This window comes from Varanus komodoensis, unplaced genomic scaffold (assembly GCF_004798865.1).
Source record: "Varanus komodoensis strain SLA01 unplaced genomic scaffold, ASM479886v1 scaffold3, whole genome shotgun sequence".
NCBI classification, from domain to species: domain Eukaryota; kingdom Metazoa; phylum Chordata; class Lepidosauria; order Squamata; family Varanidae; genus Varanus; species Varanus komodoensis.
The window spans coordinates 45,099,007-45,115,185 of NW_025335761.1; the positions used below are offsets into that span (position 1 = coordinate 45,099,007).

At 42.6% G+C, this 16,179-nt stretch overlaps 1 protein-coding gene across 1 annotated transcript in view; it reads right to left on the minus strand.

Annotated features, from left to right (window-relative positions):
* The window catches only part of LOC123026337 (protein Daple-like), a 67,741-nt gene extending 60,913 nt beyond the window's left edge, over positions 1-6,828 (minus strand). The window contains exons 1-2 of the mRNA XM_044435842.1: positions 6,741-6,828; positions 4,410-4,510 (exon numbers count right to left, since the gene is read on the minus strand). Of these exons, the coding sequence (XP_044291777.1) occupies positions 4,410-4,510; positions 6,741-6,800 (161 nt within the window). The 5' untranslated portion in view covers positions 6,801-6,828. The remainder of the gene's footprint in view (positions 1-4,409; positions 4,511-6,740) is intronic.
* Positions 6,829-16,179: the final 9,351 nt, after the last annotated feature.

Consider the following 16,179-nt stretch of genomic DNA (forward strand, 5'->3'; position numbering starts at 1 on the left):
TTTGTCTCCTTCTGTTACCAGGCTTAGTCTGAGTGAGACAGCTGGACTCCCCGGATGCCTTGTGGGGCAAACCCCATTAAGCCCAGCAAACACAGCCAGTGGCCATGCTGGGTGGGGACAATCAGAGCTGCAGTCCAACACCGCTGGAGGGAACTGGCTTGGGGAAGGCTAGTTTGTAACAACGAATGCATGACTATTTGTGCTAGGCTTGAAGAATTGCCCACTAGAACAGACCAGCTAGTTTGAATCTAGTCTATTATGCAGATTATGTGGGCTGACTGAAGGTTTGCTTCTATCAGTTTATCTATCCGCAGGCCAAATATTTCAATAGATTTGTTGTTAATCAACCACAGCTATTTATAAAATGCATTGATTGCTTTTATCAAGAAATAAATAATCCTAGTCACTTGCAAGCATTTAAAACTTCACATAAACCATCACAGCATGCTAAGACTGCAACATAAAACTGCTATACCCAGTTCATAAGAGATTAAAACTACCATAAATCCACTAAAAGCACAGATGTAATGAAAAGAATCCAAGTTTGGTCAATCAATTCACAACAAAAGCCCAGCTCGTGACCAATTTTATCAACGCAGCCCTGCACCTCATGACCAACCCAGATTCAAGCTTGTTTCTAACTAACCCATAAAATCATCTTGAAGGGGAAAGAGACCAAAAAGTTCTTGAACAGGAAAAGTGATGTGGGCAGGTTAGATCAATGAGCTAAAAATAATTCCCTAAGCGAACAGCAAGAGATAAAACTATTTAGGTGTTAGCCAAAACAGACGCTGCTTAGAATCTGTCTAGCGACGACATCACCCCCACCTTTTTTTCCTCTGGAATAGGTGCAGGGGCCCCCAATTCAGTTCTTAAAAGCACCCCTCTTTCCACTCAAGTCCAGATCTGCCTGGCATGTGTATCAGAGTAAAAGCAATAGCAAAGAAGACCTAACTGTTAGATAGAAAATAAATGTTGGTTTTGGTCCCTTAGTCTCAACTAGAGTGTAGGGAGTGTGCTGACTTAAATGCACTGCCATGAAACAGAATGCAGGTTTGTTCTTGCCTTTAAGGCAGAGAAAATGTCTGTTCAAAGCACATCAGAGTTACTAAGGCTATTGGAGGCACTGAGGTTTTACTCAGTCTCCAAAGATTGAGTTCTCCATGTTGAGGTCCTCAGTTGTAAATAGAAATATGCTTAAGCTAAACTTCCCATCACCCCAGTCATCATGGCAAATGGTCAGGGATGATGGGACCTGTAATCCAACCACATCTGGAGACCCAAAGCTGGAGAAGCCTCTTCTACTGTAGGATGGGCAACTCGTGGCCCTTCAGATGTTTTAGCCTATGGCTCCCAACATCCCTCAACAGTTCCAGCCCATGCTCTCCAGCAACTGGTGCACACTGCCTCTGCTACTGGAAGCAGTATATAGCCATCAGGACTAGCAGCTGGAGAGAGCCTTTTCTTGTATGAATCATGAACTCCACTTCAGACTCCATGGAGGAAAGGCAGGCTATAAATCAATTGCCAAATTTCGAAATGCAGACAATGAAAGCTAAGAGTTTTGCAGGGAAAGAAGCCCACAGTCACACCATCTTCAATCCAGTAGTCTAATTATCAAATCACAGCTCCACCACCCACCCACCTACCCACAGACCAGCATCTACATTTGCCAGATCTATGCACACTGGGTAACCCATCTATTCTGTTGCTTTGAAATGTAAGAAAGTACTACCTTAAAATCTATATAACACAGCAACTTAGTTTAATGAGCTTAGATCCACTCTATGCATTGCTCTTTCATCAAAACATTTATTCCATTCTAGCTTGAAAGCTGATGGCCTGCTTAGTATGCAACATTTACTCATGGTATGAGTTGCTGAATGCTGGTATATGAACATGGCCATCCTAACAAATCAGTTTGCTAGCCACAAAGAACCCAGAAAGAAAGCCCATAGTTTGTCATTCAGTTGTGAACTCTGGGTTGTTTAAATTACAGGTTGTCACTGCAAAGACATTTGGGATTTCAGGGTGGAAGTGAACAAAGGGGGGAAACAGACAACCAAGAGACCGAGAAAAACTATATGTGTTTGATCATCAGACAAACCTTGTATACAGCAACAAACCACGGGCTAAAGGATTAGCACTATGTGTGAACCAGGCCAGTATCTTGATTCAAGACCCAAGGAACCTTGGTTCAAGCTGGAGACCATAGCAAATGGTCCAAGCAAAGTCACTCTCTTAGGTCACTCTCAAATAAAATGGTAACACAGGAACCCACTACATCTTAGCATGATATGGCTGAACACAACAGTTTTTTACAGAGAGAAGCAATGATAAGAAAGCACAACTCAATGCCAGAGGCAGTTTCTTCTTCTACTTTCAAGACCCAAAACACACCAGCTCTTATGCAAAGCAGTATCAGTGTTATTAATAATACAGCCTCCTCTATAACCTCTTCTTGTTAACACAGCTTTGCTGCACCATGAAGTTGGCTGCAGTAACGGGAAAACAGAACAATCCAGATCCAGCCATCAAGAGGTAAAGCCATGTATTCAGGTAACGAACAGAACAAAGGACAGCTTTAGCATCACTGGCAAGAAAAATTTTGGACAATTTAACAGAAGGAACTTTGCTATTTAATGTACTGATGCTCCAAAGCAGGTAGTAAGGAACATGAGCATCTGCCAAGGTAACTTACATTATTGCAACAAGTCAGAAAATATACTATCACATCTGGCAGGAGCCAGCACAAGAAGGAACCAAGCCAAATACGTAAGGACAGATTTATATCAGGCCTGGAAAACTGATGAGTCTGCATTTGAAATGCATTTTCATTCTTCTCTTCATGGAGCCTTCAAAGGAGAAAAGAGCAATTTGTGGGTGTGGAGGAAGAAAAAAAAGTACGTGATTTACAGGCAAGGCAGTTAAGTGCTTTACAGAATCTAAACAACTAGTCAGGAAATGCCATGTAGCAAGCCTAGACTAAGGCGTAAACATATGCCACCATTTTGGTTAAATGGACCCAACCTTTCCAGAAAAAGGTTTTAGTTTTGCTGATGCCGAGCCATAACTTGGCTTGCTGCCATGAAGCCTATAAAGAAAGAGAAAGGCCCTATAAAGGAAAAAAGAAAAGCAGTTCCATGGAGGCATTCCAAGAGTTGCCGTTTTTAACATGCTTCACATTTCTTTCTGTAACTGTGAATATCTGTGAATGCTTAAACTCAATTCTATTGGATGGCGGCAGCAGCAGCTTGAAGACAACTTTATACCTTTTTGAAATGAAAGCTTCTAAAGACTAAATACGATCATCTCTTTGAAAGGCATTTTTTTTAAATGAAGCACACATGAAACTGGTCCGTTTCATCATGTTACAAACTCTGCAACAGGAAGGGATGTGGTCAAAGTCAGGCTTAACTGAGCTAAAAAAAAAATGAAGAGCGGGAGAATTATTTATGCACAAATCAAATTTCTTGCAGACACCACTGTTTCCTACCTCCCTCCATGACTGTTTTAGGATAAGTACTTATCTCATGGTTCCATGCTTGGAATAGCTTGTAAACACAGATTTAGTTCAATTTATACATAGAAGTGTATTCACAGTGGATGAACATGTGGTATATTAAAGCTTCACATTTAAAAAGAAAACAGTCCTGTATCTCAACAGCATTACTTAATAAGGAAGGCTTTTATTAAAAGGAAGGCTTTTATTATCCCACCTGTAACAACACTGTGTATGAAGAGGCTTACACCAACTGCTTGGTCCATCTAGCATCACACTGTCCGCATCCCTGCATCCCAATTCACATCAGTCCAGCCACCATGCTCCTTGGTCAGGAACAGCAGGGATTGTATGCCAAAACAGGTGGAGGAACCCAGGCTGAAATAGGCAGGCCAACACCAACTGGCAACCCCAAGATCATCTCCAGCCCTGCTCCTTAACTGGAGATGACAGGATTTGAACCTGGAATCATGTGTGTGTGAATCATATACTCTACTGCTGAACAATGGGATCTTTTTTTTCCTTTTCAAAAAAGCCACCATTGAGATGTATTCCTGCACAAGAATGTGGGTTTTGGAACATACTATTTCCTTTTTAATTTGGCCCAAAATACATTCCTGCAACTCCCACCATTGTAGGATTTTTTTTCTACCTAAACATGCATAGGATTGCACCCTTTACTGAAAAACTCTCAATAGGAATAGAGCAGCATAGAGGGAAATGCTGTTTTGTGATAATCATGATTACATTGGCAAATAAGGAAAGGGTTATGGCCACCCAACCTAGAAACTAAGGCATCCAGTCAAGGGCACTGATTTCCAATATAAATGCTTTCATTCCATCACATCTAAATGCACAGCATTACACGAACTCATTTCTCCCCCTCAATTATTTAATTGTAACTTACACTTGCAGCATTATTTTGTTCAGGTAGACTCCATCTACTAGATCCATGTACATTGAGAGCTTTTCTTCATTTCCATTCCCTAATGGTCCAAATGTTTTCACCTGCCAGAAAAAAAGAGTTATTTTAGAAAGTGATCCCAAAAATGAAACTCAGTTTTCAACCTCACCCAAGACATCTACAGCCATACAACTAGATAAAGATATGTGGAAAAAATACCTACTGACTTTAAAGAAACTCCATCATAGTTTCTGTGATAAACCTATCTCAAAAGCTTTTGAGAAAGCTCTAGCTTTCTTCCAAATTAAATCCATTCTGATTCTCCTTGTAACCCTAACAATGCCTGGGGCTAAGCAGTCTGGTGCTTCCGATGGAGATTGTGGGAACTGTAATCCAAAACCCAGGTTGCTATACTTGTGTTTTGTTTGTTTGTTTGTTTTGAATGGGAATCAGGACTAGGATTGTTTTAAGTCTTGAGTGGCCAGATTAACAAAAGGTTTGCTTTCTAATACGAGTGAGCATTATAAACTTAGCTCACTCCTATTACTTTTGCTAGCATACCAGATGATACTTAGGGCTGGACTTACATGTGTAGCAGAATGGGATGACAGAATGCTTACACAGTCCGAGTCCTGGGACAAGTGAAAATTCTAGAATCCTTGTCTATGCAAGAACTTGCCTTGCATAAGCTATACATTGGGAGGGAAGGTTTATGCCTAGCCCTCTCTCTGCTCTGCCATTCTTCTGTTTACAAGAAGATAATTTTAAGAAGGTTAAAAATTGCAGATCGCCCACCTGCAATGTGCTCTGGTTCAATCAAGTGTATCATCTTATTCTTCATGGGTAAACCCAGCCTAGAGCCTTATGCATAATTTGCATGCAGATGGGGATGCATACAATATCGGAAGAAAAAATCTTGTTCATGACAAACAGTGAAAGAGACTGCCCTTAATTTCATTCTGATTGTCTTCACAATCCAGCCCAAGTTAAACATTCTTTGTTCCCTTTGCTTTCAACACATCAGTCAAACATAAAGGTAACGTTAGGCTGTGAGGAGGAAAAAAGTACTTTTTTTGCACACCACTTCTTAAAGTGTACTAAAAAAACCTAGCTTCCTTTCTTTGCAGTTATTTCCACAAGCTCCTCCCATTCTGAGAAACATTTTAACAGGATATAATTTTGTGACAGAAGTGCAAAAAAACTTAAGTCCTGCTGGGACCTCTCAAAACTCAACAACTTTTCTTCCTCTGGATACAAGCAGACACACTTGCTCTTTCAAACCTCAGAACACCTGATTAGCAAACGTGAGCAAAATCTTCTTGCCCTTGTTAGGACATTCTTATCCAAAAATAGGAATATGTACCACGAACTAAACCAGTAAGAAGTTTCTTACACAAACAGCATTTATGCATAGGAAGTAGCACACAAAGCACAAGAATATCACCACATGTATGATGGTGCGCGCACCAGCACCCACACCCACAACTGCTTCACCATATGGACACAGTTTGCCCAGAAGGAGTGGGCAAGAAAGCCACGGGGCTGGCAAGAGTGAGCAGAGCAGCAAGAGGTGTGCGTGCACATTGGAGCACATGGCAAGCCAGCGCTACGCATGGGCTGCATTTCGCTGAGCCCTTTTCTTCTTACAGAGGAGCATCATCTGGGGAGCCAGTGCCAGGTCTGAGTCAGGTTCAGCAGTTAAAAGGCACAGGCGCGTCTAGTTTAAACGGTTTCCCTTCACAGACACTCCACGAGGCAACTTCTGACACCTCGCAGGGAGCAGAGCGCCACATCCTCTAAAACAGAAGGCAGCCTCCAGTGCAGGAGGCGCGGGGCTCTTTCACACGGATGTCTCCTTTCCGCAGTGCACAATGGATGCACTCTTCCTAGCACCGTTGCACAGTATTTGCTTTGTCTGTTGCGTGTGTGCGTGCTTACATGTTGATCCGGCGACCCTAGCAACGGGCACGCTTCCGAAAACTTACAGTTTCAAGGAATCCAGTCCTTTTATTTCTCCGTTGTATTTTAGAAAAGTGACTTCCGCTAACATTAACACACACAGTTGCATCGCACCAACTTGTCTCCACGCGGAAACGAGAGGAAAGCAACTCTAACAAAGACGCAACCATGCCCTCGCGGCTGCGGGTCGCCCCAGGAGCCTGAGCCTGCCCCCGCCCCACCGCACGCTTCTCCGCGGGGGCCTCCCAGTGCCCCCGAGAAGGAGCCCCCTGGGGCTTTCCCCGCCGCCCTGCGCCGGCCTTCCGAGCGGAGCGCCCCGCCGCCGCGCCCCGCCAAGCAACCGGGACCGCGTCGCACGCCGCGCGGCGAACTCACCCAGGTCACCAAGGGGCTCTGCAGGAAGAGCTCCAGGAGTTCGGAAATGGTCGCGTCCATGTCGCCCGCGAAGGCGCCCCTCTACGCCGCGGGTCGCGCGAAGGGGCGCGCGGAAAGCCAGGCGCGGGCGGGCGGGGAACAAAGGCGAGGAGCCCCCGGCCCGGGAGGAGTCGCCTGCCAGGGGAACAATGCGCGGTTCGTCGCTGTCCCCTCCCCCTCGGCTGCAGCGGGAGGGACGGGGATACGCGCGCGCACGCGGCGCCCGGGCGAGCTTCCTCACCGGGCGCTCGCCCTGCGAAAGCCGCCGCCGCCGCCTCTTCGAGCAACGCTCGGCGGCAGCAACCTGCGGCAGGCGCGGCGGGACAGCCACGGGACGGCGGTGGCGGTGGCCGGTCACAGCGGCCGCTCGCCTTCCTCCCCTCGGAGCATAGCGGGAGCTTCCTCCTCCTCTTCCCCGAGCCTGGCTGCTGGGGAAAACCCAAAGGGAACTCTTCGGAGGCGCGCTGCGGAAACTTTTCTGCCTTTGCAAAGAAAAGCCTGAGGACGCGACGTCCCCAGCAGCGGAGGCGCTGCTCTACCTGCAGCGGGCGCGTCTCCTCGCTCGCGCGCGGGGGGTGGGAGCCGGGCGGGGGGGGTGCTAAAAACACACACATTGATCGACGGCGCAGATTGCAAATGAGAGTCTGGGGGAAAGCCCCGGAGCTGACCAATGGAAGTTGCCTCTGGTCTAATTGGGCTGGGAAGGTATTAATGGTTTGGCGCTGCTGAGCCTGGGAGAGCCGAGCGTGGGCAGGAAACGCGGGCCTCGAGGCGCCGTCGCGCACGTCTTTCCCCGCGCAAGCAGCGGTGCTGGGACCGGCCCGTGCGCGGCGGCGTAAATACGCTGGGCGGCCGGAGGGAAGGGGCGCTCCCCGCGCGGGGAAGCGGCGCGCGCTCAGGCCGTCTGACTCGCAGGTAGTTCTAATCGCGACTCCCGAAGGCCTCGAATGGAACCGGCGGCGGAGCGAGGAAGGAGGCTCCCGACCAGATAATTCGCTGGAAGTCGCGAGGATGAGGAGGAAGGGAAAGGGCGGTCTGGGCAGGCTTCATCACTTGGCGTGAGGCGGAGAAATTACGAGTTCCAATTTTCAGAGCAAAAACATTCCTCATTCCAGGGCGATGAAGGCCCTGGAAAGGGAGCGGGGTGATCCCACCCTTTTGAATTAGACAGGATGTTTTTCTTCTGTGCTAACGGCTTTCGCTAACATGACTACAAAATTAGGCTTGCCTATTGTGTTTAAATCTGAACTCGTGCCAAAAACGTCCAAAGCACAAAAGGAATCAGGCAAGCGACCCTTTATATATATATACAAGATTAATGCCCCTAGAGTCCTGGGAATAATTTGGTAAGGATGAAGGGGGCGCAGATTACAACTCCCGCAGAAACGACAGCTCTGGAGGAGGGAAAGCTCCGCTGTGGGCGGCCGGTGGGAAGGACACCTTTTCTTCTCTGAAGTGCTCTCGTCACTGAAGACCAACAGGGTGCTTTCTGATACGGAAAAGGAAAGAGTTTACATGCACAATTGGCACGTCACAGTCCATTCGGTATAAACATAAACAGTAGCATTTATGGGGTATGTTTTCGCAGGAGGATCAGTCCTGAGTTCAGATCAGGCCTTCATCTGATAAAAAGGGATTCTAGTTCACAAAAGTTTATGTCATAACAGTTTTGTTAGACACTTGGAAGGCACCATGCCACTCTTGCTGGGTTTTTTGTGATAAGAAAAAAGAAGAAGCAGTAGGAAAACAAGTAAAGTTACAAGTGAAAGACCCTCACATGACACTCCAGCAATGAGAAAGGGCGATAGACCCAAAAATGACTTCTCTGGAAACACCCTAACACTGCTGCTCCCTTGGAAATTCAGGTGGACTGTCTTGCCACTGAAAACTGAGTTCCAGTTGGATTCAGAACCAAGCCAACCGACCCTGATTGAAATGCCATAGGGGTGCCAAATAACACATGAGGAATTGCTGGAAAGTCTGACAGGGTCCTGTTAGTTTGCTTCACTTGGTGTTTGTGTCTGTTCAATGTATTTAACATTCCTGTTCATCCCTGCAATAGTCTTTTAAGGTAGGTCACTGTTACTATTTTGTCTTCATGCTGCAGAATGGGGCAGAATGGGCCTCAGGGCACCCTGCAAATTGGGATGTACAGACAAGAAGTAGTTCTACAGTTGTTCACAGCATGGACCAGCCCAGCTGGAGCACAGTAGAAGTCGCAGGCCGTTTTTTTCCTTTTCAAGCATGCATAGGATTGCTCTTTAATGACCACCAAGAGTCACACCAGAGACTTCCTCCATCTCATGGGATGTGCTCTTAACCCAGGGGAGCACTAGCACTGTAGGCTACTCACATTAGAGAAGCAAAGCAGCACCTGCTTTGCTACATAAAGGACATACTTTAAAAGGACTCCTTGTCGTCCTTTCACTTAACTGAGACATTCAGTCTTGGTAGGAATATTAGATTTGCCACCACAGAGGAAGTTCAACCAGTGCATGAATTACTGGGAGGGCAGAGAAGTAGGGAATCCCTCAAGGAAAGCAACCGTTTCCATCCACTGAGTCATTCCAATTTTAAATGAATAATCTCTTCTAGCCTTCTGAAAAACAGTAGCTATGGGGATCATTGCAAAAGGGGGCATGTTTTCTTCCTTGTCTCTCCCTATATTCTAGTAGTGAAAATTAGTGAATCTGAAGAGACTGTGTGAGTTTAAAAAGGTTGGCATAGAGATGCTTGTTAAAACCATATAGGAGCAAGGGGTTTTGACTGTTGTTGGGAAAGCCAGGTTTAGCATCTGTTGCACTTTGACAGCAGGTATCCTCCTCCAGGATATTGCCCAAGCAAGGCTTCATATCTAGAAATACCAAAGCATACCCCCACACTTGCCCATGTCTGGACAGAAAAAAAAAGGAAAGCATGTACACATTTGGTGCATGTTTTTTTTTTTCTTTTTAAAAGTGGCCAACCAATGACAGCCCTTTCAATGTGCCACCTGTGCACTTTGGAAGTGCTGTTACTGGTCACAATCTGAGCAAAATCACCAAGAGCAGAAAGATTTCTTCTTTTGGCTACTTTTGATGAACACTAAAGCTTCCCTTTATCTGTGGTCAGATCAGTTGCATGCATTTAGAAAACATGGGAATGTACTGTGGGAAAAAAATTCTATTAGAGCCCTTGGCTTCTCTTTTCAAAAGAATCAAGCTGCTATGTTTAAAACAGACTTAGTTTGGACAAGATAGTTCACTGCTGCTAATTACCCATTATAAATTGTTCCATTGTTTAAATTGAGTCATAGTATTCTAAAACAGGAGCATATGGAGTCCAGGCAATTCAAGCATTATATGTATGAATGAGTCCACGTTTGTACTTGAGGAATTCAAAACTGACAGATCAGGAGTGGTTTTGTTAGCTGTCAATTTTTTCCCTGAGTATATAGATCTAAAAAGACCTCAGATAAAAGATATGGAACTTTGAAATACTGACAAAGAAATTTCAAAAAAAAAAAAGTAAAAAAAGTAGAAATTTTGCTACTGACAAAAAAATGGTGGGGAATAAAATGGGAATTTTGGAATTTGAATCAGTGTCTAATTGATAGTCATAAATTATGGTGGATGAAGATGAGTTCCTTGCTTTAGTCCTCCAATGCAAGACTCTACTAGTCCTGCTTGAAAGTTCAATTTGTTGACAATAAGAGGTTTAAAAAGAAGACATGTTTTAAGCGCTTTCTAGAATGCAAGGTATACTTTTGGTCTGATTCATTAGCTATTTCAGAATTCTTGCTTAAATGTGTTGGTTATTTTGCTTTTGCATTGTGCACTTGTTGAAATCACATTATGAACAGTTGGCTGGTATTTTATGATTGTAATTATCTGTCTACTTAATTTGCAGTTATCTGGTCATTTATGCTTTATTCAAGAACAGTCCCATGTAATTCCAGCACCAAAGTAATATCTATAAAGTATGACAGATATCCCCTTGCCATATAAATTAACCCTAGGCCAATTGCAATATTAAAGGTAACATTGTATTTTTTTCCTGGACACTCTAATCCTTTAAATAAGAGTTTTTCTATGTGGGGGTACGGATTGCTTTGTAGATTGTATCTACTTTCAGTTTTGTTGTAGAATTAAAATGTTAGATCTACTATTTTCCTGCTACATAACTTTCTGTAACTATTGCATTTGAAGCCTTCTTTCCCACCCTATCCTGATTAGATATAGATAGCCCTTCTGGATTTTCTTAGATCCAGCTTTCATTAATACTTTACAGACTTTGCTACTTAAAGCCCTCCAAGTTACTTACAATGGATATAAAATTGTTCGTATATCATATACTGGCAGACAAGAGATGTATATCCACAGAACAGTTATATCGATTGTTGAGTTTTAATTATATTTTTGTTAAGCAGAGGACTGCAAAAGTGCCTCTGAAATCTAGTGGATTTTGAATAGAGATTAAACTTGGTTGAATAGATTAAACTTGGTTTTTAATCACTTACTTGCTCTTGTGATTTTAATCACTTACTTGCTCTCACTCTCTTCCTCCCCGCAGCACTTAAGAAAAACTGTTGGACTGAAAGAAGTCATATTTGAGCAGGTGGGGAATTTGTTACTTAGACAACAAGAGCATTTCATTCATCAGTTTTTTCTCATCTGCGCCAACTAAGTGGGAAATCACTTCCCGTTTATTTAGCGCTGGCTCTGTACACACTTCACTAAGTCAGCACTATTAGAAATACAAATCTGTACCATTCTCCATTGTTAACAAGTTTGGTGCTTTGCTACAATCCAAGATGAGTCAGCCAGACTCAGCATTTCAGATTCAGCTTGATACTCCAGGATGGGTTATACTTGGGGAATTAAGAGATGCACTTAAAATTCCATTGTGATGATATATTGTCAAATGTCTCTGAATGTCATGTTTCTCGGTGTGCTGTAAAAATAATGCCTGGTTGCTGTCTCTTTTTCAAGGTTCTGCATAGATTTGGCTGGAGGGACTTATTTTTCTCAAAGGGTGATCATTTGTCCTTTCCTCTGTCCACCTTAACAAATCAGAAGGAAAGGAACAGGAGAGCAGATAGGTGAATAGGAAAATCCTCTGCAGAAACTTTTGTTCCTCTTCACAGAGTACAGTTTGAGTTATACAAACATCTCAGGTCACTGCTTCCAATGTATGAATTGCTCCCGGCAACTTCTTTAAACATTGTGTTATTTCTTACTTTTAGACCATCCCCCCATTTTCCAGTGCATACATTGGATGGGTAACAGAAAATGGTAGAAAGTGTAATTCCAACATCTGCACAGCTTAGACAAGCCTGCTAGTATGAGACTTTGAACACTGTGATTATCTAATAAGAGGCAAAATCCAGAAAAAAGGCGGTGCAAGCAGTGACTGACCATGAATGACAACGTTATCTAAGAATTTTTGCATCACCTAGTGGCTATAAAAATGCAATAAACTGAACAGTAAGGAAAACAGTTCTGGTGACCATGGTGAACTGGGAGTTTGTTTAAAAACATGCAGTTAGCATAACTGGTAAAGAAATTACTGCAATGACCACTGAAGAATAGGCATCTCCTGAAAAATAATTAGATGCTTCTTTTTGTTTTGACAACCCTTCAGTGGATTCTATATCTGGATCCCTGCATGATTACACTACTATCTGTTGTACGTTTTCAGCCAGCTGCTAATTTTCACTGCTGCTTTGTCATTGCCCTTTTTGGTTCCTATTTTGTTCTATGATTTTAACATAGTTGGGTATTATGGAAACAAATTGTAATTAAATTAATTAAATGCTATAAAAAGCTAACTGTTCAGTTGGATGTACAGCAGTGGTCTTTTTTGCTGATTGAAAGTTTTTTGTGCAGATGGATGGATTGAAAATGGAAGCCATATTGCTATTTATACTTAGTTTAAGCAAAGCAATACAAGAAACTAACCCCCACAAATAGGGGTGATGTAATCTCCTGAGTGGTCCCTCAGAATATCATAACACAGGTGCTCACAACCCAGTACCAAATATTCTGTTAAGACAAGCTTCCCCAAATTTGGTCCACTCCAGATGTGCTGGACTAAGTCATTGATTTTGCTGGCTTGAGATGATGGAAGTTATAGCTGCCACCTCTGGACAGCACCAAGCTGAGGAAGGCTGCACTGAGTGCTAGCAGAGCCCATAGAACCCAGTCCTATGTGAATTTTGCCAGAAAAGGGGCCTATAGCTCCCCTATAGCTGTCTAAACTTGCATAAGATTGTGCTGTCAGTGGATCAGTTGTCTTCAGGAATCAATGAGGTGAAACAAATTGTCATTTACCTCAGAGTGTTCCTCCTCCTCCACCTCCAAGGATATGAAAAAAGCCTACAATTCTGCAGCATGCTCCAGTCAGGAGCTGTAAGCCTTTTTGCTGTCTAAACTAGCGCAGGACTTTGCCTTTATCTAGGCAATGCATTTGTGCAGAAGTTAAGACTGACTTTCTTCTCTGAGATTTACCTCTTGCCTTAGCTTACAATCCAAAATGCACACTTAAGAGTAAGTCCTATTTAAACATAAGGCAGATTCTTTTTGAGTAGACGTGAATAGGGTTGTGTTGCACTGTTTTGATGTCCCTCTAATTTCTGAAAACTAAATCAAGAACACAGCAGTAGAGTACAACCCTGTACATTTGTGGAATTAAAATCAACTTAAAGGATTTCCAAGGACATTTTTCAGAAAACTTTCATGCAAGTTTCAGTCTAGCTCTTTCAAGTTAGCTGCAATGATATGTCCATTTTGGCAGGGAACTTGTTGCCCTCTTACAGTTCTGAAACAAATGGGGGGAAGAACCAAGAATTGTCACAAGTTAAGTCATTTCAAATATGCTTTGTAATTGTCAGCAGAGTGATTTGCCTCTCTCCTGCTGTCTCCCAGCAACAGTTCCAACCATCAACAAAACGTCTCCATTCATGTCCTGTCTAAAAGAATTAGATCTTGAAAGGTAGGAATAGATCAGCTTTAAAGAAGGCTAGGACAAGAAAAGGTAGGATGACAAACTATTTCATTCTCATTGCCCAGAAGGAGCATGAATGGAGGGACAAACTACTAAATATGCTTCAAAATAAATTGGATAGTTTGGGTAGAAGTTCTGAAAAAATCTACATCCTTAATTGTAGGGGCTACATTATAACTTGACTCACATTTAAATCTTGAACATTTGTGTAGTTCATAGAAAAGTTAACAAAAATGCAAATTTTTATGCATGATCACCCAAAACGTGTGTGAATTAATAAAAAGGAGATGAAGGTTCTCAGGATTGCTGGAATACTGCACTCAGTGGTTCTGGTTCCAGACAGTCAATGGCTAACTTACCATGGTGGCCAAATGATAAAAGCATCATACACTTCTCTCCCTTATCAGAAAATTAGGTAATTTCAGTCTACTTTGCTACCTACTTGTATGTGTTTTCTGTCTCTTTTATCATTTTTTAATCTGGAAACTATCTTGGGGGCCTTTGTGGGGATGGGGAGGCAGAAATAAAGCAAATAAATTTGGCATCACACTAGTGCCTGATGTATGATGCATTTTTTCTTTACATGCAGTACAGGTGACTCAGCTCATCCGGACAGCTTGGTAGATTGTCCTCACTACTTCCCAAACCAAGTTATCAAGTGGTTACTTGCAGTGTTTCTCAAAGGAAAAATGTTGGCTGAGAATTTGTTCTGTAAAAACACACCATAGGGAGCAATAATTCTTGTTGCACCCGACCAACTAGGTCATAGGATTGGTTTGCCACAACTGCCAGCTTTCATGTGGCAGCTATATTACCATGAAGCAAATAGTAAGTACAATTGAATTTCACCCTAATAATGACACAAAAGCTAAAAGCATAACAGGGAATTCACCTTGAGTCCCTACCTATTTAGCCCTGTCTCTTAACAGATTTAAAGGTGAAATCTTATGCAAATTTGGACAGGAAAAGGGCTACAACTGTTTGAGACATGCTGAAAGTTACAGTTCTTTTTTTCCCATCTAAACTTGCTTAAGATTCTGTTATAAGTAAATCAGTTGACTTCATCAAACAAATTTATTGACACCTGACCTCAACAAAAGTGTTCTTCATTATCAGTTTCCAAAGATGAGATAACTTGGTCATACTTTCAAGCTTCCCAGCTCCACTTTCTTTTCGGTCGGTGGTCCAAAAACTGGAATAAATAAATAGTCATTTTCTTCAGAGTAGCAATAGGCAAACTGAAGCACTTCTGAAAAGGAAAATTGTCGCTATTTCCCAAGTTATCTGTAGACTCTCTTCCGTAAGGACTGGCATATTCTATGGATGATACATGTTGGATGTCATTAATTTAAATTCAGTTCAGATTCAGGTTCTATTATGTACCCAAGGAACTACTTATTTAATATGATTTGTCTTCCAAACCTTCACCCATCTTAAATGAAAGATTTAAACCCTATTTATTGTGGGTTCTTAGCTAACGCTAGTGCTATACAGTCATATGTCTACAGCATTTTTCAGATAACCATTCCACTGTATCTCTTTGCAGCCGGCACCATGGCTAAGCAACACAACACAACCCAAGTCAAGTTTTTTCTAATGCTTGCTTTTTATGCCACCAAAATACAGTCCATGGTATATACTGCAGAAAACCCTTTTAGTGCCAATTGAAAGAGGCAGTGAGAAGCTTGCAGTACTGAGAGCCAAAGAGCAACCTAAGGAGCAGAACATGGGTCTTGGAGTTTGAAAAGTTGGAAGTAATAATTCGGTATTAAATCACTAGGTGGTCTATGGCCAAATGACAGGCTAACACAAACCAGTTTTGAATCCCTACTTTCCCTCAAGACTTGAGAAACTGTTGTACCAACTTTGAATGATAACTAAGCAAAACTAGGATCAAATGGATTCTGTACAGCAGCATATATGGATGCTGAATACACTACGGCACACTATGGCCATCAGTGCCATAGAAAGGACAGTATACACAACCTTTGTTATCTGTGTAGTACAATTCTGTTTGCAATGTCAAACAGAAGGGCTTAACTTTCTTCTGAAGGCATCCTAACATTCCCACTTTGCCTCCACATACTATACTTTTCCTTTATAAATTAAGGCTAGTACATTTTTAAAAAAAATTAAAAGGTGCAGAATAACCAGAGAATTCTATAATGAACAGCAGGTACACCCAGAAAAGTGTTCAACAAGTAACATCTAAACTTGGGTATAATTTTATGAAATGCACGCTGTATTGAAATGGTTTAACGAGATATTTCATGATGTAAAAACTGGCAGAAGTGAAACTATCAATGACATCTAGAAAATGTAAGAATGGATTTAACCTTCCTGCTTGCAATTAGCTTTTGGCAGTTTGTTCTAGATAGTAGGATGAATCAGTTATACATTTATAACTTTCCAGGGA